This window comes from Stegodyphus dumicola, chromosome 4 (genome assembly GCF_044657685.1).
Source record: "Stegodyphus dumicola isolate Sdum_Otavi_A_Nest chromosome 4, ASM4465768v1".
Taxonomy (NCBI): Eukaryota; Metazoa; Arthropoda; class Arachnida; order Araneae; family Eresidae; genus Stegodyphus; species Stegodyphus dumicola.
In genome coordinates, this window is record NC_140771.1 from 24,298,628 (window position 1) to 24,324,774 (window position 26,147).

General features: G+C 34.7%; 1 protein-coding gene across 6 annotated transcripts in view; it reads right to left on the reverse strand.

The window, feature by feature from the left end:
- Positions 1–26,147, reverse strand: part of LOC118186243 (transmembrane ascorbate-dependent reductase CYB561-like) — a 141,783-nt gene that overhangs the window by 7,864 nt on the left and 107,772 nt on the right. For 3 of the 6 annotated variants that reach the window (XM_085814619.1, XM_085814615.1, XM_085814620.1), the window contains exons 2-4: positions 15,476–15,740; positions 10,439–10,647; positions 7,313–7,467 (exon numbers count right to left, since the gene is read on the reverse strand). In XM_085814619.1, the coding sequence (XP_085670745.1) occupies positions 7,313–7,467; positions 10,439–10,647; positions 15,476–15,689 (578 nt within the window). In that variant the 5' untranslated portion in view covers positions 15,690–15,740. The remainder of the gene's footprint in view (positions 1–7,312; positions 7,468–10,438; positions 10,648–15,475; positions 15,741–26,147) is intronic. The other 3 variants (XM_085814617.1, XM_085814616.1, XM_085814618.1) reach the window with 1 other exon arrangement.

Sequence of the window (26,147 nt, forward strand, 5' to 3'; positions counted from 1 at the left end):
GAAAATTTCACTGTTCTTTTCTGTCAAAGCAAATATGCTCTTTTTGCGTCTAGCATATTTTTCAGCGCTTGGTGTTACCAATTTATTTTAGCCTCTTTTGTAACGCAAACATGTTTTTCATCTAATCAGAGCATGTTTTATTTATTTATTTTCTGAAATGGATTTTTATGATTTGGAACTAGCAAGAAATGAATAAGTCGCTATCCTATTTCTTCAAGAAAGAATAACAAAAAAGACATAAGTAAAAATTTCTTCTTGCAGGAAAAAAATAAAGGATATCTGCTGCGTTGTGGCAAATTCTTTCTCGCTCAAGTTCCGAACACAGAGGCAACTACACTCATGTCATAATTCATCAACCATGTACAAGAGAAACTGATGAGGGTTCAAGGCTGGATAAAGACCTTTAAAGGCTCTAAGCATGTAAAGTTTTCTGGTGCTCCCACATAAATTTACACCTGTTTTTTCTCCATTCCTTCTCCTAATTAGTAGAACAGTGTTAAACACCTGGGTGCCTGGGCTTAAGGTCCTACCCTAAATTGAATACGGTTAAAATTTCAAATAGTTGCAAGACAATAAAGGTAAGGGGTATAAAAACATGTGAAAAGAAAATTCAAATGATATCACAGGCATGACAATAATTTTTCTTGAAGCTGTCAAACTGGTGATGAACAAAAATTCAGGTGCTAATCAGATGGCACGAGCATTACAATAAGTAAACAGAGATCAGAACGCATCGGAACTGCGCATCTAGCAGATGTATATAAGGAGCTATTCTCAAACTGTTGTTAAAAATGTCTGTTGCATTGCGATTTAGGATACCTTTCAACGACTGAAAAAATGCCTCGCCGCAGGATTCGAGCTCATTACGATCAACTGTCAGAGTTTGAAACAGGTTGTATTATTTGATTGAAAGAAGCAGGTTAATTGCTGGAAGCGATGCCACAATTAGAAGATGTTGCACCCCACACAGGCCCTCAACCAGGAGTTATGGTCTGAGGTGCCATTTCCTTTGATAGCCAGACCCCTTTGTACTGAAATTTTAATCATTTTCTATTCTGTACGTAATCTTCCTATCCGCCAAATTTGTCTCCATCAGAAAACTCCTTCTTGGTGCGTCAATGTTTTTGTTATGGTGTTTACTTCCATACAGCTAGAGATTTTAGTTGATTTTCCTCTTTTTCGTAAATTAAATAGCCATTGTTTTGTCTAGTCATAATCTTCTAAATTTTTAGCCATGTCTCAAGTGCTTGGATGCAGTTTTATAAGTGTTGGATTCCTAGACTAAGAAATGCACTTTGAGCACAGATCACTATAATTCCTTCTCTTCTCAGTCTTGGTTTAGCTGCACCACACCTTCTGTATTAAAACTAGCAATGGAAAATTTTTGTGGTGCTCCCTTAATTTGATGCTTTAAACATGTGCTTATTTTGCTTAATGGTTAATCCAGCTATGTCAGGGTTTAACTTCTAAAACAGAATTGCCCTAAAGAGAGGCAGGCATGTGTAACAGAAAAATAAACAAATACATAAAATAATTTATAAAATAATTAAAACTTAAGTTCAATAAATTACAGAGATAAATATATTAAATTAATTATATATATTTAAATAATAAAATACCGGATCTCTTCTCCTTTGAGACTCCAGCTGAATTTAATCCTGAATATACAGTAAGTATAATGTACTATAACAAGGGACAAGTAAAATAAAAACCCTTCTTTATCCAGCACACCAGTGAGAAAAGACTAAATGGTTAAACTGTCACTGAAGAGAATAAAGACAGTGCTAGAAACTGTATGAGTCTATGGAGGAAATTTTAATGGAGATGTATAGGCACGAAACAAAGACAAAAGTCCAAAACTTTCTGTTTTTGCTTAAAAAACATCAGAGAATTGCCATAGCGCAAACCTCGGCAAGACTGACTGTCTATTTCTATCAAACGCATCTTCTCAGAGTTCCCTTTAGATATTTAGCAGTAAAATTATGTGTTCCTGCAGAAATTTTTACCGCAGTTTCTTCCTGCGCTTGTCTAATTTCCGCTGGCAAATTAGGCAAGTGCATATTTTGAAATCAAGTTTAAGACAAAAAATATTGATTTGTCTATGAAAACTGTTGGAACTTGGAATAAAAAATAAAGAACACATGTGAAAATAGCGATGTTGCTTGTTTCAAGCATGGCTGTTATGTACACAGATTATTATGGTTTCCAGAAACTGTAGCGATCTCTAGCAAGATGGTTGCGATAACACGGAGTACCACGAAATCACTTTACTGTATTCTGATCTCATAACTGTAAAATCACCAAGCAAATATGAGGAAATCCTGGCTTTTATAAAGAGTTAATTTGTGAGCTTTCTGAATGCAAACAAATTTCCTTCTTTTAAATTTTCCGAGTTTTTTTTTTTTTTTTTAATAAAATTTTAATTCTGCGAATTGTTTAAGTCTGCAAATTACTTGAACTGTATTCCCTCCCAAGACGGAAAATAAAGCTGTTTGTGAATTTTATACCTTATATAAATACCAGCAGTATTTGTACGATTAAGAAATGACACTCAAAGATTGAGGTACTTACGTACTATCGCAACCATCCTAGTGGAAGTAGCCAAATTTTTGGAAAGTGCCAAACTTTGGCAAACATGCGCATAACCATTTTTCTGCCAACCATGCTCATAATAACAATTTCAGTCAAGCAACGGCGCCACATTCTTTCGCGTTTTATTTTGTTCTAAGTTCCAACGATCTTTGTATAAAAATCGTGATATTTTTGGCCTTAAACTTAGTTTTAAAACATGAGCTTGTGGAATTCGCCAGCAATGGAAGAAACTACGGTAAAATTTCGGCAGTAATACAGAATTCGACAGACAAATTTCTAAAGGGAACAACAAGGAAATGCGTTTTCTAGATGGCCACTTTTGCCGAAGATAGCACAAAGCCGAGTCTCCGCAATTCTCTGATTTTCTTAAATGAAACAGATCGCTGTGTACTTCGGGAAAAGAATGACGAAAAAAAAAAAAAAAAATTGCAGAAAGATTCGAAGAAGAATGTAAGTGCTTTATTTTTTAATGTATGACATAATACTTATTTCATATTTGTATTTTAAATTGCTAAAGTAAGTTTTCTTTTCATATGTCGATATTGTTTACCAAACTTACTATAAATATTGATAATTTGGGAATCTATCTAAAAAAGAATGCGCGAAAACCATCAGCTTGCCCATGCTAAGTAACTTTTACATTTTCATCCGGGAAAAAAAAAAAAAAAAAAAAAAAAAAAGCCAAATCGCGCCAAGATAGTCGCGACAGTACGTAAGTACCAAGATTGATTCACTAATTTTATCAGTATCAGCAGCATCCTTTTTCTGAGTTAATTTTATCAGCCTGATTATACATAATCAATTATCATAATTAATTAATTACTGGACTTCTTCTCATTTGGAGCTTCGGCTGGAATTACAGTTTCATTCAAAAACTAAGAAACTGCTCAGCCGAGCTTCGGCTGATTTCAAGCAATATATAGTATAATGCCCCCCCCCCCCCCAAGAAATGATGGAAACAAAGACCATTTTTTTTTACCGCCAACAAATGAAAAAAAAAATGCAAAACGTTTAATGGTCATTTAATGAAAATACAGATAACGCTATAAATAGTCAAAGATTACAGAGGAAATTTTAACGGAGGATGTGTAGGTATGAAAACGAAGAGAGAAGAGTGCAACACTTTTTGACTATAACCCCTCGCCAGTGTTAATTCTCTGTCAAGAAGAATGTGCAAATAATTCTCTCGACTTTAAGGACTGTTCTGTAAGCAGAAAAGAAACGTAAAGTTATGCAAAAGTGAATTGTTAGCCCTGTTATCTGCTTACATCATTAAAAAAGGTATGAAGGTAACCTTTTCCAAAGAAAGTCCCTAGCGTTGCAATTCCCAACCAGGGTGATTGATCACTAATGATTTCGGCGACGAAAAATTTTCCAGCTCTCATAAATTCATTGCACTATCTGTAGAATAAATACGAAAGTAGTAAGTAAGAATAATAATGTGGGTTGGGGCTTTTCTTTCCTTATAAGTCTCAATCTCCAAGTGTCCCGCAGAAAAATAAGCATGACTTCTAAAGTTAAAATTTATTTTTCAGATTTACTTATTATTAAAATAAAATTTTCAATATCAAAATCCGATGAAACTGTGCTTCAGTTACATAAAATAGGTGATGGAGCTCTCTTAGTTAGGGTTGAGGTACGCTTCCGGTGAAATTGCGAATTATTAAAAAAAATTAAGAACTGCCGGAGGCAGGTTTCATCGCAATTTAAGCTCTAATTATTTTGTATATTTCTGAATTCAGATTTTCCCTGCCAAACAAAAATCACAGATGAATCGCACTGCACTATAGGAAGCATTGGTGGACAATGAGATTAAAAGACGCAGTACATTTTTAAAACGTTCAGTCCTTCCCTCCCCCCCCAGTTTATATTCACGCACTTTGATGACCATTTATATTTAGGTGAATTTTGTTGATAAGACATTACTAGAGTAATTGTTCACTAGTAATGCCCATTCAATTGATTCACTTGAGCGCAGAATCGGCTGTTTCAACTTTACGATAGCTTCAAACACAGAACATGTGGAAAAACAGAGGAAAGTACGTGGTGGTTCAAATGACTGAGACAGCATTAAAAATTCTCATATCACTCTTCGAGGAAACTGGGAATTTTTACGCTCAAGTTCACAATGGAAGATGTTCATTGGCCGAATTCGGTGCAAACTGTATGGCCAGCAGGTAACCTACATTGAGACACTAGCAGCATAATCAACAATGCTGGGGGGGGGGGAAGCAAGAATACTCAAGTTTACAAATTCATAAAACCGTGTATGACAGTTGTATCTTTACAACCTGCAACCAAGTATCATCCAAAGAGGAAAGAATTCACCATCACATGAATTTTTTTTTATTCAATATGAAAAAAAAAAGTTGCTATTTATCCACTCTCGTTTTTTAATATGTTTTGGAAAGAGGATGTAAATTTTCATTGTATGGATGCATTAATACCCATAACTGCCGATAATAGTCACCGGAGCATTCACTGCACTCGCTATGATTCACTATGTATGGCGGTTTCACAACATCCATTACCTTTGGCCCTTTCTTTCCTGAAGAACCATGGCTAGTAAATGGGTCCAGTAATCAGACAGGACTATCTAAAAATGTTATCTAAGAATACTGCGTCGTGCTTAAAGAAACAGAACTTCATAAAGTCTGTCACGTTTATACAAGATGTTGCACATTCTCATGTAGCCGACCCGGACTATTGATTCCAAACAACTGATTAGTTGCCTATGCTCTACAGCCTAACCTCTTCGTTTACTCTACTCAACGCCCATGGATGCAATTTTGTTTTGGGGGTTATTTGAAATTCGAAGTGTACACCAAAAACCCTATATTCCCAGTACAATGAAAAGATGCCTTTCGTCTAATACACTCATGTCCATAAATTAAGGATAATTCGGAGTCACGCGGAAATCGAACTCTAAAATAAATATATCACTTGTAAAATCAATACACACATCTTCAAGAATCATATGCAAATTTCAGGAAGTAACTAGATGACATCGATGGTACGTCACAATGACGAAAGTGTAAGAGAGTGATATATAAAGAATACAGGCAAAGAAGTAAAATTGTTTTTAAAGAAGTAAAATTGTTTAAAAATGATTTTTTACGTGGTAGAATTATCGGCCGTCTAAAATGTGGGCCTACCCAACTGGAAGTATCAGACGAACTTGGAATTGCCCAGAGTGTCGTCTCCAGGCTTTGGCAACGATTCCAAGATGATGGTAATGTGAGTAGACGTTACAGCATAGGTCGCCCCAGAGTTACAATGCCGAATGAGGACCGGTATTTGGCAGTTACTGCCAAAAGAAACAGGCGGAGCACAGCCTCAGAACAGTCTCGTCAGCTCTCTTCTGCCACTGGTACGACAATTTCAAGGCAAACCGTGTACAGACGCTTAAGGCAGATTGGTATATATGCTCGTAGACCTGTCAGATGCGTTTCACTTACTGCAATTCACTGTAGCCTGCGGTTAGCCTGGAGTAGAGAGCATGCATTGCGGACACCACAACAGTGGGCTTGTGTGATGTTTTCCGACGAGTCCAGGTTTAGCTTGCAGTCTGATTCTCGCCGGACTTTCATATGGAGAGCTCCAGGTACCCGTTACCACCAAGAAAGCATCATTGAACGACACCGTTACGGTGGTGCAGGAGTGCTCGTTTGGGGTGGAATTATTCTGGGTTCCAGAACTGACCTGCAAGTTCAGATTGGGACCATGACAAGCCAAATCTATCGGGACGTCATTGCGAAACAACATGTACGTTTGTTTCGGGGCGCCATGGGCACACAGTTTGTGTTTATGGATGACAATGCCCGTCCTCACCGTGCAAACATCATAAGCGAATGCCTTCATTCGAAGGATATCACCCGTATGGACTGGCCAACATTCTCACCAGACACAAATCCAGTAGAGCAACTGTGGACATGCTTGGCCGACGAGTTGCAGCCCGTCAACCTCCTCCTACATATCTACCGGAACTTCGGAGAGCATTGCTTTTTGAGTGGTGTAATATCCCCCAAGATCAGATCGATAATTTGATACTCAGCATTCCTAGGCATTGTACGGACTGTATTGCATCGCCTGGGAGACATACAATGTATTACCAATCATACCAACTATGTAATATTGGGTTTTTGAAAATAGCTTTTTTTTTTTTTTTTTTTTTTTTTTTTTTTTTTTTTTTGTGTGTGTGTGTGTGTAGTTTGGTCCAGGGAGGAAAAATCGCTAATTTTTTTACTAATATCAAACATATAGCATCTTTTTTTCTCTTTACCTTATGTTTAATAAATAAGCTTTACAAATAAGTCAAATTTGTTTTGCTTCTAACTCTTCCTTTGCCTGATTTTGCATTATCCTTAATTTATGGACATGAGTGTAGTTGTTTATTAGACCAAGAAATGTTCAACACATTGGTGAATCGCATGATTACATACTTACAGAACGGGATTTCCTGCAGTGAATTACGTACTGAACTCTTGGTAGTGTAAAGCATTAAATAAGGAACAAACTGTGTGCTAAGTAAGCTTCTTTTCATTAAATGCTATCGAAAAGGTAGGATAATAATGCAGCGCTAATTACTGACAAAATGTTGAGCTAAAATTTACCAATTCATGGCATGAATTTTAATGCAAAGCGCACCCTCGTACAACAACTCATTTGTTATTATTACACATTTCAAGACAATTTTTTTTAAATTAAGAATAATGCTTACAGAGAGAAGATCAGTTTTTCTGTAATTCCCATGAGCGCAGCAGCAACACACATGATGAAGATTGCTAATCCGAAGAACACATGAAGTGGTAAATATTTTCCTCGCCAAATCTTAGTCAGTCCCGGGTACAGAAAAGCCACAAAACCAAAAAAATACTAAAATTAAAACAGAGAAACAGATTAAGCTTTTTTATACACGTAATTATTGAACTTTATTGTTGAAACAGAATACATTTAATTCAACAGAACTTAATACATACATTAATTATTGTATTTAATAATAATATGTAAACAATTTAAAATAAGATCATCTAAAACATGCTGAAAAATTCATTTTGTTATTTGATATTTACGTATTATCGCAAAAAACTTCGTAAAAATCGCCAAATTTTCAGACGTCACCAAACCCTGGCAACAATAAACATAACAGTTCTTTAAGTAACCATATCTACCGTAAATTACAATCCGAAAATTCGCGGAATCATCTTTGTGTTCTGCAAAAACCGTCAGACTGCGTCAAGGTGGTTGCGCTAATGCGTTCATACCTGTTGTTTAACATAACGAAATTTTTCCTTATTATTTTATTTGCCACAATTTTGTACGCAATTTATTAAATCTACAGAAACATGCCAAAAAATTAATTTTTACAGACGCTCTGGAAGTCTAGTTCAGCATTTGCTGTTGTGCCAAAGGCATTTTCTCTCAGGTCGCTAACAGAATTCAAATATTAAACTTTCCATACTTAACAAAGGTTTTACACATCATTAATCACACAAATAAAATACTACCATCACACTTGCATGAAAATCAGACAACATATAATTTTTTCCGCATCATTAAACACAGAAATAAAATTTTGGATTCCCTCCAGAATTGGGTAATACACTGCTGGCCATTAAAATTGCAACACCAGGAAGGAATGATCTGACGAACGTCAAAATCACATGAAAGAAAGAAGTTCTTCCAACAAGATTAATGCAAGATGACATGTTGCACGTCATGTTCTGACCTTCCTCGATACACTGGGTATTCGATTGTTGCCCTGGCCAGCACGATCTCAAGATCTGTTACCCATTGAAAACATCTGATCATGGGTTGCTGAGAAACTAGCCCGCCACCCATCTCCAGCTAATACGGTTGATGAAGTGTGGCACAGACTTAAAGCAGCATGACCAATTTCACTCCATGCCTAATGTAAGGGCCGTTTCTACTAATTTCGCACCCCTGTAAACGTCCAAAACGTTCACAAATTTAATCATTCTATCTCCATGTTATACTGCTTACGTGCAATAAATATCTTTAATAAATATCTTTTTTGCATTTGCTTTCCTTCACGATTTGCAATTTTAATGGCCAGCAGTGTACATATGGCAGCATTAAAAAATTGTTGCCAAGCTAATGGGCCATGGCCGAAAACAAATTTGAAATTGCGGCCCGCTAGTAATTCGGTAAGGAAAAATCCTGTTCTAAATAATGCCATTTACAACTTATTCTTTATTCCTAGTTATATGCACTTTTCCATTATTTACAGTGCGTTCTATTTGTTCTGAATGCTAACATGATTTTTATAACCAAATGAATTTATTCTCCAAATTAAACTGCTGCGAAACAAATACACCGCTAATATTATTTTACTGTTAATTACTGTATGTTCACGAATACCACGAGCAGGTTTTTTTTTTTTTTTTTTTTTTTTTTTTGATAATTTTAATCGGAAAAATCGAGGTGCGCGGCTTACGCGAAAAAAGGCAATATAGACCAAATAAACGCAAGTTGGCCGGCATGAATTATTTCTTTTTGAAGCTACGGTATCTCCAGAAAATATAAAATTATATGATGTTATTATACCATCCCAAATAATAAATCCTGGCCAGGGAATTTGTAGGGGATATATCGGTAATTTCAACCAAACTATTATTCTCTGAATGGTTTTTGCCGAACTTGGCTTCATAGTCATAGATAGCATTGGACTAAGAAGCAGCACTTTAGCTCAGCTGATAAGGAAGGTGTGTGTGTGATTATGGCAAAGCCTCGAGGGCTATCTGCCTAAAGGGAGGGATGCCTTCGTGGAGGACTTTCTAAGGAAAACTGGCTCGTATACACGTTACACATGGGGAAAACCACGAAAACGCCCATGCAGCCAGCCCGTTCGCGGGATTCGAACCTCAGAGCGAACTACAAGTGTTCAGCGACTTTACCGCTCGGCCGCTGGTGGGCCGCTGATAAGGAAGGAAAAATTCCGGTACACAAACTAATTCCAAGAAGAAAGGGGGCAGGGGTTTGTTTTTGCCATTTCAGTTGGAGCCAGTGTCCGCTTGCTTGGGGCTGAAGTTGCAGCGCTTAAAGAAAAAACCGATATCACCAGGAAAAGTAAAGCATGTGCTCCTTCATTGTCTATATCGCTACAACAGAAGAACGTACGATAGTTTGATTGAAGCTAGAAATAAAGAAACATAAAACGAGACTTCTTAGGCTGCTATCACACGGCGGTTTGTTTCGGAAGAACAACTGTTTGGAACAATTTTTCTGCTTTGTCACAACAACCAATCACCATAGATCGCTTTGGGGTTAACACAGGGGAAATTGGTTCCCCATTATAAACAAGCTGATAGCTGATTGGTTGAAAATGAACAAGTTGCAATTTTTTTGGAAAGGAAGGAAAAAGTCGCACGTCTTTCTTTTAATAGTAAACTAGTGAAAAAATTGTCCGAAACAGTTGTTCGAGTGAAACAAACGTTGTGTGATATGGGCCTTAAGTGATCGAGATGATTTGAACATTTTACCAATTTTGGGGCTTGATGAAAATATGCGCGCTATATTAGCAGACTCTTTTTTGGTGCATCGAAAAAGTCGGGTGCACCTCTTATTCGGTGGCGCGTGGTATTCATGAACATACGGTATATAGCATGGATTACTCGACATTCTTTTTTTTTTTTTTTAATTGCCTGAGATTCACCGTGATTTTGAATTGACAGTGGACGTCATCCTAGGTATTACTCCGGAAAATCGCGATTGACCACAGCGTTGTTCTTTAGAGTTGTCACAATTACACATGATCACCATGAATGATGTAACTGAGATCACTCAACATATCACAACTAAATAAATGCGTCGTAGGAAGCCTCACCTGCATAGCGAAGAGAACAACGGCTGTGATTCCGAGCCAGCTATGAAGAGAGTAGAGATTGGCAAGAGGTATCGCTGGTAGATTGTGGGAATCAAAGACTGCCTTCAGTGCAACAATGGCAAATACGAAAGCGAGAGTGTGCAGTCCTAAATGCAGCAGCTTCAGCGTCCGTTTGCGTTGGTTACGGAACACACGATATACAAGCAATGCTGTTAGGAAAAACAAAAAGAGTTATGACCATTACATATTCTAGTGAAAAATAATCTAACTAATAAATATTAATTGATCAACTAATCCTGCGTCAGTTATCTTGTCTGGTATTTAAAGCCTTTATATAAGAAATTTTCCATGTATATATATATTCATAAAAACAAAATGAAGATTTTTAATAAATGACCTTTTATTCTCATGATTGAATGTTTGGCTCTTACATAAATGCTTTTCTCTTCCTTTTATTAACAATTTGCAATTTTTGGTTTATAAAAATATCGAGAATATATATAATCTCTCTACAAACTTCGCCTAAATCTACAGACTTCGCCAATATCCGAAAGCAGAGTTTTCTAAGCGTGCAAAAATAATCTATAAATTGCATAAAATAACTTTCAATATACAAAGTGAGACAAAAATTTAGCTCCATCGTTAATTGCATGGTGTAATGATAGATAGAGAACATGAGGTATTACTATAAGAAAGTCTTTAAACTGAAGAACAATACAAAATAACATCAACTAGACTCATTTTACTGTATTAAGCTGCTAGACTTTTTGAAAGCTTCTACAAATCCTTACCAATGTTGTAGAATTGGTTTTCTTTTCTGGATGTTTCCCATTGTAAGGGATCTTTTCTCCACTTTACCCATAATTAACGGCATGAATACTGCATTAAAATTACGCCTTACTGCCTTGCAATCATTCTGTTATACAAGCGCCAGTACTACGACTTGCTCCTGCAAAGTCCCTTGGCTAATGCATCATGGGATCTTGGTCCCTGTATCTTGGCTAATGATAAGTGAATATCCAAAATATTACGATAACACCTTCTCTACGAAAATAAGGTCGTCAGAATGACGTAGATAGTAGGTGATACGGTAGGAAAATGTTATTTAATGGTTGTAAGAAACCTGAAGCTTCAGTTTGTGTATTACATGTCTGTGTAATAGGAAAATTGCTAGTTTAAGAGATTTCGATAAGAACCAGATTGTATGGTCCGAAAGCTAGGAATGAGTATCCTAAGAAAGGACACTGTTCGTCGGGTGTTAGAGAGTTGCTGTTGTCGATACCAGTGAAAAGTGGCAGAAGGAAGCTGAAACTGTAGTAGATGGCGCCGGGTTTTGGGCACTTATGCTGACATCGGGCACTGTCCCGCCTGGTGAAGGAAAATAAACGGCTACCGATGGTTCAAATACAACTGAGTACAGAGGAAGGTAATCGTTAGTGTATCTGAGCCTAACGCTTGCCGAACTCTGTTGAATATGGGACTCCGAAGGTAGATATATATCTCATTATGTTTCTGATAGCCCAGCATCACTGATGTTTACGTGGGTTCTTGAACATCGCGGTGGCTTAGACAACAATAAACCTGATCCGATGAATCATAGAGGCCCACCAGCGGCCGAGCGGTAAAGTCGCTGAACACTGGTAGTTCGGTCCGAGGTTCGAATCCCGCGAACGGGCTGGCTGCATGGGCGTTTTCGTGGTTTTCCCCATGTGTAACGTGTATACGAGCCAGTTTCCCTTAGAAAGTCCTCCACGAAAGGCATCCCTCCCCTTAGGCAGATAGCCCTAGTGTGCTTTGCCATAATTAAATACACCAACACCACCGATGAATCATAGTTTTTCGTAGATGGCCGTATCAGAGTATGCTACCTTCTTGGAAAACAGTTAATGGATACATACACGGGACGTAAGCAGGCTGGTGGTGAGGATATTATGCTATAGGAAACGTTCTCAGAGCATTCTTGGAACTTGTGGTTATTGTAGAACACACTATGACAGCTGCAGTCTACATGAAAATTATACATTTTCATAGGTGTGTTTCCCTCTGAAAATATATATTTCCAGCACGTCAACGGTCCTTGTCACAAAGCCAGAATTGCGCGACAAGTGTTTTAAAAACAAGGTGAAGAATTGCTGATGCCATGGCCTCTTAATCTGTAGAATATTAATCATTTTAGTGCATTTATTCTATTGTGGTTTATGCGCTATCGACGAAGCAGATTTAATTCAAAATTCGTTAACTGTTAATTTAATATGTTTAAACGAAAAGCAGGAAAATTACGAACAATTTAATATTCCGTACAAGGAAGTCATGTGTATACATCAGATTTTTTATGATTTGATTTTAAAATTTGTGTTTTTAAATAATTTTATAAATTTTTCGAAAAAAATTTGAAATATAACCTATAAAATTTTTACCATCATATTAAAGTAGATGTGTTTCTAAGCATACCTTAAAAAAATTAGTTTTTTTTATTCAAAATTTCCTAGGATATACGTGAGTTTACAGATTGGCGCGTTTTGAAATTTGACATATTTATTATAAGCGATAATAACGCCAAATGTGGTTTACGCATTTTGTTAAAAATTGTTTGAAATAATGAACGATGACTTGCTCATTTACATTGACTTCCCGGCTCATTTACATTGACAAAAAGAAAGGAAAATAGGTTTCCATAAATTAAGAAGTTTTCCAAACTTAAATATTTAGGCATAATTTGAGTGGTAGAATCGAAATATGGGAAATAATTAGCATGCCATTTCAGAAAAGTCCGATTTTGTGTTAAAATACCTATATTAGAATAATGCTATATATAAATCTAATACATATCCTAAGTCGCGCTTTCGAGACATGAAAAACGCAATTTGAATTTACTCAATCAGCCCAGTAGAACGAGAGATATAAAACTGCCCCTTTTTTTTTCTTTGCGCGCGCTCAGTGTACGTTTTCAATACCTGCTTACTTCGCTGTAGAAGTTTGTCACTTGGCTGCATTTGAAACCGAAATTCAGAAAGAGGTTTACAACCCCCATCCTGGAAAAAAAAAAAAAAAAAAAAAAATCGAAATGTCAGTATTCTTCTGTCGAACAATTTTTCTTGCAGTCGTTCAAAATATTCTTCAGGTTTGTCCGAAGCCTAACTACTCTATCAAAATTAATGTAGATAGCAGTTAGTCTGACTGATTACCCTTACGTATTGTCCTGCCGAATAATTTCCCTTATAGTCAGTCATTCAAAACATTTTGAAAATCTGTTCGAAGTCTTAAATGTGATAACCAAAATCTTCAACCAATCTCTAGATCTCTGGAAGCACCTACGTTTCTCAATCAATGCCGCATAGAAAATCATTATGAAAATCTCATGCATCGAATGCATATTCAGTTCTTGGACGCCTTATTCAATGTTAATTCATATAGCTATTCTTCTAGCGGATATCCGTTCTTCATGTGTACATTTTTTTTCTGATAAAATGTCGAAAGCTCTTTAATACCATCACCGTCAGTGTTCGTAAATTCAACTTTGCCAAATTCATTTAGGACATGTATGTTTGTTAGTTCGATAACATGTCTAAGGTTGATGAGTGCCAGTTTTATGTTGTACACTTTGTGGACCTTTCTCGAAGTTCAAAGCTATTTTTGTTCACAACTTTTTTTTCATAAAAATGAAAATCCACGTGAAATAGCTCTCCGATAGTGAAACTAGGTAATAATGCTGGTCTTTAGTACAGCAGTATGGGGTTTAAAGCCAATTTTCATAAAACAAGGGATATTTTATAAAAATGTTATATTTCAGGGAGAGAAAACTCTTGAAAAACTAACTGTGCTCTTATGGGAAATTGAATCTGAGGCATTTCAGTTGCTAGTTGAATGTGCTAATCACTACACCATACGCATGCTTGACAATTATGCCGTTAATTCCGTATAACCTATTCTAATATTTTGTGATCATAATGCATTTAAAATATAAGTTTATAAGACCAACACCCTCTGAGAAAAATGCAAATATATGTGATTAAATTCTAAGGAAAAAGAGAGCTCTACTTATAAATTTATAGAATGTCATCAAATGATAAAATTTTAAGAAAAAGTAGAAGAAAGTTTCTTCCATTGTATCTTTAACAATATAATGTAACAAAATTATATAACATAATGAATAATATTGCTTCAAAAGAATAAAGTAAACTTAATTTTAAACAATTATCTTGCGCCATTGCTGCAAGGAATGAAATTGAATATAATGAATAAGAAGTAATAAGATATGGATCAACTTTATCATAAAAGTTCCCAGTCATTGTATATAACTTCATATACTATAACCATATATATATATGTAATTAATATTCAAACCTCGAAGCAGGAATTTTGAAGTGCGTAGAAGTGTTGATCCATAATGACTAGGAAATTGGAGGCGAAATCAGATTAAATCTTCAGTTTTATTTTCAGCTATACACAAGTCGGTACATTAAATGTGACTATTCCCAAAGGCTTACATTTTTTATAACTTTTTAGCAAGAAAGCAGCAGCAGACAGACGGCAGTGCAGCTTGGCTAAAGCGTAGGAAAAAAGTGCGTAATGTTCAGGATGAAATCTCAAGTCAGACTGAGTTAGTTTTGGTTTTCAAAGCATTTTGATTGGATAGTTAATATTGCTGTAAAATTAGTATTGGCTGGTTGAGTTTTAGTTCCATTTACATCATCAGAATTACATAAGAGTCAAATGAGATAGATTTTTTTCGAAATGACGCAGTGCAAAGAGAGGTTACTATTTTTAGAATAGAGAAGGAAAATTTACGTTGCTAATTTAATCTTTTGTATATTATTTATTTTTTCTTACATATATATATATCCTTTACATGTTGCATATAATTGCTCGAGGTCCATCTTTGCTCCTCGTTTCCACGTGAAACAAGATATTATTAAGCACATGCACATAAATTTAAGCAACATATTTACCATAACGCAAACTATTATAATAATAAAACTATACACAGAATGTTAAAAAAAAAAAAAAAAAAAAAAAAAAAAAAAAATGAAAATTTACCATTTCCATAACAAAAGATTAAGCCAAGAACCATGAAGAAGGGGTGATAATTGAACTGAATTTTTGGATCAGACTGCCAGGCAAAGCCTCCCAAGTACTGCCCACACCAGGCCCAGACCAGAGCAATGCTGACCACACCGAGGAGCTGCGAAATAAGAAGCCATACTTTAAAGAATCCCAAGTCCTGGTTTTCATCAACTGATGGAGAATCCATGGCTTCCCTCTTCTCCCACGATCGCCGCCGTCGAACACCTGTGGAAGAGCCCTAGAATTAACGAAAAATGGTTAAGAAATGGTAACTTAATAAAATAACTATTGGCACAAGAATTAGCGATAACAGGATAAAGATTTCCTTCTCTATCTAAGCCTTTTCAAGTTCTTTGGAATCGTCTTTGTACACATTTACAAGACACAGGATAAAGGCTTCTTCATTTCTTAGCTGGATCCTCTTACTCAAACGTTTTTCCTCATGCAGTTACATATATGCTAATCATAACCTAATTTTATAAATTCAAATATTTATGGCAAAAAAATACTTTTTGTGTTTGGCAGTGCACTGATTGCTTTACTATCTAGATCTAAGATCCACCTGTACACTGGTGTTCTTCTAAAAATGATGCTCACTTTACAAAGACTGATTAAAATTCTACTGAGTGTAATTATTTATTATAATTATATGTTTCTGAAAAATAATCCTATGGTCCGATGTCATGTCAGAAGTCTCATCTTGATGAAGGCTAGACGTAGTGAATGGTGATTAGACTGGCGACACACCCCATACAATTGGATATATCCAGATTGAAATGGGACTTTCCAACAGCCAGTGGATCTCAATAAGCTTACAGAAGATTTCATAAGTATGTTTTTTAAGCGAGGAGACCACTGCGTTCCTTGTCCGCATTTTCTAGAACAGTTATTTCCTAACCGTTGTACGGCGCTACATGCGTAATTATGGAACGGCGGACGGCCGGCCAAGTTTGTATTACTCTTTGGTAATTATGCATGTGGGAAGACGACTTCCTAGAATGTTATAGGCGTCATTCTTTCCAAAATTCACTTTTCACATTTTGCATCTACGACTCAGAATATGGTTTCTCTGGTTCAGTTCCAACTCGCGTGTTGTTGTGAAAGTACCAATCGAGTGTTTCAAGAAAGTATCGCATTCAAATGCATGTTCAAAGTTAAAATATCTTATCAAAATGTCTTACTGCGCATTTTCTTAAAATTTGTTTTAACAAGTGTTTAGTTTGTGGAACATAAGTAGAACTAAGTTAAGTTATTATTAGCTCTCTGCATTTTCTAAAGAAAAGCTTCCCAATCGACGTGCCACGGCAGACCCCAGACTATGGGGCGACGATACCAGAAAATATACCGAGTGATTGCCTTCTTGCTTTATTGTTTTTTCTACTTGCCGTCCAGCCGGTATAATGATCAGTGATGCTGACTACCGTACCGATGGGCCAGCGTTTGAATTCCAGAGAAGCCATGGAAGTTTGTACATGTAAACTTGTGCAGTAAGGAGGCACTCAAAATACACGGGGAGCCGAAAGTCCTCTCGAGTCGTTCTGGTAGGAGAAGATGGGTGGGAGACTCGGACCCATCCCTATATCCCACCACCGGCGTATTCTCCCTTTGTGATTTATGTAAATTTAGCTTATGCAAATAGCATATGCATCAGTAAAATAACACAATTATGCAAATAATTTATGTAAATTTGCAAACTTCTTAATAAGCTTCAATAAAGATATAGGTCGATGTCATCTCCATGGAAAGTAGAGCTGTCCCTCAAAATTGGAGGGGGGGGACTTGACAGTTAGCTAGGTTCAGCGATACCTCAATCATCTGTGGTACTACAGAGGTGCTGACCTAGCTTTACCTGTACCTGTTCTTTTCTAGATAAGAACGTATGAAGGCGGCGACCTCCCATAATGTCATAGGCGCCATTCCTACAATTACACTTTTCCTCACTTTTTGCTTCTACGACTCAGAAAATCATTACTCCGCTTCAGTCCCAGTTCATCTGTAGTTGTAAGAGCATCAGGCACGTTTCAAAAGGATATTGTTACGAATTTTGTATTTAAATAGGTAATTTTAGTAAAATTTACTAAACATTTCTGCACATGTCTGTACACATTTCTGCACATGGAGTCTGTACACATTTCTGCACATGGAAATTAAAGACTTTTAAGGACATTATTGAAAAAACATTGAGGACCCATCAACAAATGGGAACTGAATAAAGTAAAGTAAAGATATTAGCTATGCCTGAACTTCACTTTTGTGATACCATTCTAAGAATAAAATAGATCCACAAGTAGAATGCATTATTATTAAACATAATTATAAAACAAATTTGTGAATAAAATCAACTTTATAAAATTTATCAAGTAGCATTAAATATTTTAACCTTAAAATAGTTGGACATATTTGAAAGAAGATTAGTGACATTTTATTTACGTTTTACTAATTTAGCTTTATATTGATAATTTTCTTTTGTGTCTCATTTTGTCGCGTACTTGCTCAGTTCAGAGGTTTAGTAAATAGCAGGTAGATTTTATGTCAAACGGCATAAGTTAAAATGAGAAGCAAAATCATAATCAGCATGATTCGTTACAGAAGACTGGCTGTTGCCACCGCTACTGCTTGCCAACAGAGAGCCCTGCTGACAGAACAAACCTGAAAGCCTTATGTAAGCACGCTTAGCAAGTTTTGGAAGCTAGTTGTGCTCTGGCCTGTCTGAAGCAGTTTGTGTCATAACTTCGAGTTCCTAGGGGTTGTAACCCAGTTAATATATTTTAAGATTCCAATAAGCCACTAAAGCACCAGCGGTGATAAGCTGTTTTGTATTAAATTTAAGTCTCACTAGAAAGTTTCACGTTAATTTTTATATTTTTGTGCTGCATCTTGTGACCATGGCAGAGATTAATGAAAGGCAACTTACTTTATATGCACAGATAAATTTTAAGTGTGAACCAGTTAGTTACAAATAATTAAATTAGCTAGTTAGATAAGGGTACTTTGTCATTTTCGAGTTACATAGCTACTATTAAAGTTATTTTTTAAAACTATTTGTTAAAAAGCACTATTAAAATCACAATCGATTAACATGTCACAGTTTAAAATACATACGTTATTTATGAAAGTGATTCTTAAATGATATTAAGATAACTACTCATTAAAAGCTACAAAACATTTATGTTTTGTAGCAACAGTACTCAGCAAAATATTTATGCATCTTTTTAATTTGAAGCCTTTCCAGACATTCTGGCTATTATATCAATTTCCTTCTCTTTAAGCATCTTTTCTAACTATAAGAAATTTCTTTCAAAATGCAAACCAATATTCTCACTAGTTTTTGCGTGTTTTATCTCCTAACTTGGCAAGCTCACGATAAAGTACTACCTATGAGGTTTTACTTGATCTGGTAAACGTTAAATAGTCCAAAGCCCCTGATAGGCATGAAGCAAATTATTGCTATGTCTAAAGGTAACTACAAAGTCGGATAAAGGTTTAAAAAAAAGCTACCTCTTTTTTAAAATGACCTTAGAACATAAAGGCATGTTCTTATGCTAGCAAAATCAGCTACAGCTTATGGGGATCCAATTAAACAGTAACAATCAAATTCAAACTAAAAATGCGGACTAGCGGTCAAAGACCACACAATTTAATTTTAATCTAAGCTGGCTCAGTAACACGCCTTAACAAACTCCTAATTCGTCGTAACCTAGTTATCTCGTAACAAATTCAAATATCGGCTGCAATAACGCAAAGATGAATAATTAAAAATTATCAGAGCTGATAGGAACTAATGCACGGTGCAAGCGGCGGCCAGAAACGAATTCTGCCTTACAACTCCAAAACGTTAAAAACTATCTAGGTGATTTTCATTCTGGTGAGAAAACAGAAAATGAAAATTATAGCAAAGACTGAACTGCTTAATTTACATAATAATAACTGTACACATCCTTGAAGAATAATTTTCTTTCTTTTTTCAATACGTTTCCTCTTCCTTTTAGAATGTTTGGATTTAATTAAAGATTTCTGTTATTCTAAAAATATAAATAAATAAATAAATAAATAAATGCACGTAGATTTTATAGGAAAAGATGCTAATTTTATTTCTTTAGTAATGTGAACATTCAGAATAAATATGAAATGATATACGGTAAGGGCCAGTTACAGAGCCGATGTAGCAGAATTTTTAGAATTTAGTGACGCACCGAGCAACAAAATCAAGAAATGCCAAAATTTTAGAATTTAGGATCCTTAGAGATTGCATCAAGTGGGAAAATGCGTAGCACCAGCCCTGTGTATGATGCAAAAGCAGTAGCTAGGGTTTTCGGCGCCCGAGGACACATTGTAAGGATCTTAAGTTTTACTAACGTTTATTTTATTTTAAATCTTTACTATCACTTCTTATTTTCTACTTCCGGCCAGAATTAAAAGCTTTAACTTATTTATGCAAATTTGTCTTGCGAACGCCAAGTACTTAAGTTGTGGCTTTTTGCCAAGCAAGAGAGAGAGGAAGGAGTTAGTAGAAGCAGGCCGCTTGCCTTAGCAGTTTTACTCGGTTGCTGGTTGCCTTCAAGGCCAGAGGTTTAATCCTCTTGATAATTTTAAACGTATCGTAGTGTTAGCAGTTCTCTGTACTACATACGGCCTTTCTGTTAATATACGGCCAATCTTCAAGTAGACCCTTGTTTATTAATCCAAAGTTAGTTTAGTTAGAATTTAGTTAATATTTTTATATTCTTACGTTCAGACCACAAGTGGTTGGTCTCTGTATTCCTGAAGTCCGGAAATCATTGTAAAGAGAGAAAAATAAAGGGTTTCGTATACCCTTCCTGTGTATCTTGTCTACTTCCCACATTTATTGAACATAGCTTTAGTAAGCTCCCTGTTCCGAGTCAGGTCATTGAATGTTCCCCAAGCAAGTAAGGAGGAACACTGAACCTGATAACATGTCCCCCTTACCCCATCCTAGCTATGCCACTGACGATGCATTGAGACATATAAGATTAATCTTTTAAATTGTTAGTTTTCAATTTGTTTATTAATAGAAAAATTCCTTTCTATGGATGCCTGTCCCCGTGATAAGATTAGAAGCATTTTTGATATTTTCCATGCTTGTGTCTAGTGAAAAGTAGAGAAAGCAATGGGAAGCTAAATATAATAAGACCTCTAGTATCAGAAGTAAAACATTTAAATATTATGTTTTCATTGTTTTTCAGAAAATTCTCCAAAAAGTAAAAGTTTATAACAAACTTTCTGTAAAATACATCCATTACGTATTAATACCATGAAGCCATTTGTCTGGAATCTTCTAGATTTGTAGGTCTGTAAATCTTGCCTTAAAATCCTTCTAAACTTTGCAAGTTGCAGTGTCTAAAGTCCTATTTAAAAATTACCTCTACCAATTCTGCAACAGCAAAAAGTCTGAAATATTTTTTAAAAAAATCAGAGGAAAAAGTATAAAATTAATTTTATAGGGAAAACTGACGCATATTGAGACAACTACATGGGAAAAAACTCTCACCGTGAGAAAATTACAACGATGGCAGTTTGAATTAATTACATAGCTATTTTGCTTTTGCTAAGAATTGTTTCAAAAATTGTGCTAAAGCGGAAAGCATTTATTATCTTGTTTATTTTTCAGATTCAAAATATTGTGCGATAAGTCGCCAAAATCGAAAGTAATGTCTCTTTATATGATAGTGAAAAATAAAAATGTTTAATTTTAATGTTATTTCTTGAATACAATTTCAATATATTAGCATTATTTTAATGAAATTGATCAATGTTATAATATTAAAAAAAATATCTTCGAAAAATTCACAGATTTCCGAATTAAATGTTTTCTATAGAAGTTGATCTTAAAATCGCCACAATGTGGATAAGTCGCCAAATCTGAAACCGTTTAATAAAGAATTCACATTTTCCAAACGCGAAAAGTTGTTTAAGAGCTCATCATTAGAAAAAATGGAATAACTTCGAAATGCTTATTTCACTTCTTGCTCAAAAACTTGAGTGTTCCACTGTTTATATTAGAAATAGGAACAAATTATAACCTATTCACCTATTCAAAAGATAACTATATTTTGTCAATGAATTGCCAAAAATATTTGTCCAAAATGCTAATCCACATTCAAAATGACAGTCGTAAAAACAGATAGAAATTTATGATGATTAAAATTAAGGACCTCCTGTCGAATTTGATCGAAAATAATGAACTTTTAAGGACTAAAATCGATTCCATAAAACTTAAGGACTTTTAAGGACTCTTAAGGACCACACGAACCCTGAATTATAATTAAAAATTGTTTTATTTTTCTGTGTAATGTAGCGCGAGACAAATTTTAAGAGGGAGCTAAGCCGAAAAAGTAAGAACACAGGGGCACGTGCATATTATAAATGGCTATCTCTTTAATTTGTATTGAAATTGAAGAAACGTAATTAATTACGATATTATCTGTAACCGTAATTAATCACCATCTTATCTGCAACCGTAATTAATCACGATCTTATCTGTAACCGTAATTAATCACGATCTCATCTGTAACCGTAATTCCACACTCATTGCTTTCCAGTAATTTCGAGAAACAAAAAGGACTAGAAATATTTCGCGCCCGGTTGAAAACTATGAAAAGTCAGAGAGAGCTCCGCTCAGTTGCTTTTAGTTCCGAGAGAACCGAAATTAGCTTTCTCTTTAGATGCGCTTTGCATTGCCTTGTATTTAACGTTTTTAGTAGCTTGAAGTAGTAGCTACTGATTATTTTAGTAGCTACTGATTATTACTTAATATTTTTAGTAGCTACTGATTATTACTACGTAATATTGTGAACACTAGTACGAATATATCTGAGGAATATTCCAGAGTTCTGATATATTTCTTTTGACAAGAATAAATTTTATTAACCTATTATCGGGCTTGTGCATTCAATGTATTACGAATCTGTACGCAGGGAACAATATAATTTTTGTAAGAATTACATCAAAAGGATGTCGGGGTTATTACGTGATCTGTGTAAAACAAAACCTTAGCAGAAATGTCCTTTTGCGCCGCGATATGTTATTATTTGTTGACAAAAGTTTTTTTTTAATCATCAATCTGTAACGTTTATTGCAGCTGAAGCTATAACAATTCCGTTAGAGAACATAACACTCTCTAGATAATTTTAATTTCAACTCATAGTTTAATCTAAATACTAATCTAACCTTATAAACTGGCAGCGGAATTATCATCCGGCCTTTAACATTCAATACTAAAAGTAAGTAAGTATGACAATCAAAAACAACCAAAGGATTTATCTGAAATGCAAACTACGGGAGCAAAGAATAAAAAAATACACAAAATTAATTTCCGCTACTTGTGGAGAATAGAGAGGATTAGTGATTTAAAGTAGTATTTAAATTTTATTAAAACTTTAAAGGCCTAACAACCTTACTCCGTTACTCTACGACTACGAATTAGAAATGAGTTAGTATTTATTCAAAGATTTTTCTTACGTGAATCGACTAAGGATTATTAACTAACATCTCTACTAACTAATTCTAATCGACTTGTTTTATTCCAGCCTAAATTCAGTAACATTGTTCAAGCTTTCTTGTAAATATAGATTATTAATGCCAATTATACCTAGTTGGTGGCAACAGCATCAGCGCCAAATCGTGCAAAAACAGAGGGATTTCACTACAGCGGGGTATATTGCCATGATTGTCACTCCGATTTAAAAACACATTTCCTTTACATATTCCGATGGAACGCATTAAACATCAAAAGAGTAGCACAAATTGAACATAAAGATATAATATGTTAATTAAAATAAACCTCACAAATGGAGACGAAGCGGCACTTTTTGGGGAGGGTGGTGGAACAGTTTGGCATTAGCCGAAGTATTTCTATATTATTAAATTTGTAAACACGGTGATATGCCTATATTATAATTTTCCCATCTTTTTTGCACTGTAACAAGAATTCCTTTGGCATTATAGTCAACTCCGATTAGCCAGTGGCCGACTAACCATGTTGAGGTTTAATCAGATTCTGTACGATAAAAGATACGTTTATTTATTGAGAAATGATGGGACAATTACTGTCCCAAAGTACCAGTATATAACAGCATTCTCTACAGCAAACACAAAGTGCAAAACCAAAGTGCGTGTGTTTAACAGCAGTGCTAACAGATGATGTTATAGTACCTGGGAGTTGTTTTTTACCACATCAGTAGGTAATTTAATTGTATGTAATACAGAATATATACACATCGTTAAATCACCTGAAGGATAAGCTAAACAATCTTTTCAAAAGAGAAGAAGAAAAGAAAATCTAAAAATGATTCAGATTTTATCGTCGCACCAGAGGGTTTGTTAAGATTTTTTGTGCTTTTATGCTGTCGTTAAGTTTACCAATCTGCCCCTGGACTCACTCCTAGGATATTTTTTTTAGTTCTTCATCTTTATTACTGAACATCGCTTTCTTCGCACTTCCACCACATAAAATTTAACAGCAAAATCATAATTTTTTAAAAGCAGCATATTTTTAGAATTCCTGATGCAGTGTTAATTGTTGCCATACATTTAAATTTTTTTAGTCAGGTCATCATATCAAAGTTCAGTTTTCTTAAAAAAATTATGTCTACAACGTTTTACGTTAACTGTTCATTTCGAAATTGGGCAAATTACTTTCCCTTTTTTTCACTTTTTATAGGGCTTAAATAGCATTTTTAAGAAGATAAAGCCAATTTTTCAAGCATAAGCCGAACAAAACTTATTATTGTACTAATTTATATTATACTTATTGGATTAATTACTAAGTTAAATGTAATTTTCATTTTAAACTTAAAAATAAATCACTTTAGAAATTAGGTTAGTATATTCTTGTCATTATGGCTATAGACTGACAACTGTAATATTATCAATTCGGGAAACTGGAGACCTTCTATGTACTCATATAGGGTAATTATTTCGGCAGATAACTTAACAACATGTAACTAAATTTCATTCTCTCCTGTAGCTCGTGCTAGAGGTATTCAATAGAACAATGACCATGTTCATGCACTATTTCAAATTATACATTACGAAGACCACCAGTGGAACCTTCGAGCTGATTTAAAAGGCAAATGTCTGTATCACTTGATTGATTGGATTGCTAGCACAGTGAACTCTCGATTTACCACGATAATACCGGGGACGGCGTTCACAGTTAATTAAAAATCAAGACTAATCCGAGTTTACAAAATATAAAAAAGAGAAATAACCTATGTTATAATTAACGGAAAAAGATTATTTAAAATTTACCAGTTCTTTCAAGTAATTTAATCTGAAAAATAAATTTATTAGGTTACGTGAATTAAATGAGTATTTAGCACAAAAAGAACACACTATAAATAACAGGCGAACAAGCATCATTAGAAAATAAGAACTTAAATTATAAATAGAGAATATTAAAGAATATTTACTACAGAATTTAACAATGTTATTGAGCTCAAAATCGCTTAAAAAAGGTTAAAACATTTTGCTTTTTAGTGCATAATGTTTATGAATTTTACATTACGTACATTAAATTCGTTTGTTAAGGATAAAAACAGTACCTAAATACTCTAAACAACTCCTAAATACTATAATATTTTTCCACACAGTTTTCTTTTCCTTTTTGTATTTTCCGTAGACAATTTTGTTTTACGCTGATGGTTTGGTTCCAGTGATATTAATTTTTCCACCTTTCTGCAATTAATAAACTCTACGTTTTTTAAGCACAGCTCCATTAATTGGTAATCCCGTTAACTCGGCAATTGGCTGTTAGTTTTTCCAAAATTTTTGTTTTTAGGAGAACAGAATAATAAGACAACTCTCTATATCACAAAGAGAGCCTCATATTATTCAAATACATAAAAATCATAAAAATACTATATCTCGTTTGAAAATTGTGGCATGTGAAACAATGATAAACCAAAAAAAATTATTTATTTATTAACCGAAAGGAGCGTTAGCTCCGACGGGCTATTAATTTCATTTTGGCATTTGCGTTAATTCACTGCAAATGTCTGTATCACTTTTCAGATTGTTGGCACCAAATATTAGAGACCTGTATTATATTTATAGATATTAAATAATGAAGAATCTGCATAAATGCATATATGTTTCTCGCATTGTGATAAAACAACGGTACCTACAGCCATCAAATTTTGAATAATGTAATCCTCCTCCGAATATGGGCATCTGGAAGCCGGAATTTGTTTTATTATCAATTTTATATTTTGTTACACTTTAACGAACTTTTGATTAATAAACTCAACGATTTCAAAGCGAGCAATGGGAACACGGTACTGGAAAAAAATTATCTCTAGTACGCGAGACTGTGTATCGGAAATTCTAAAGACATGCTCTTTTAAAATTATTTTGCGATATTGCTGTTTAATTGAATTTTATGGTTTAAGTGCGAAGAACATGATATTTAATAAATAAAGGTAACACAAAAATATTTTTAAAAATGCCCCTTTAGGCTTAATATAAAATCTGAAAACTTTCGAATTTATTTATTTATTCTTTTTTTAAACCTTACTCTGATATTAAACAAGTCATTCAAATTCTGGGCTGTTAAAGAGAAATATGCATTCTGTCATTCAAAAGAGAAATTCCATGCACAAATAAGTTTGAAATTTAAAAAGTATAA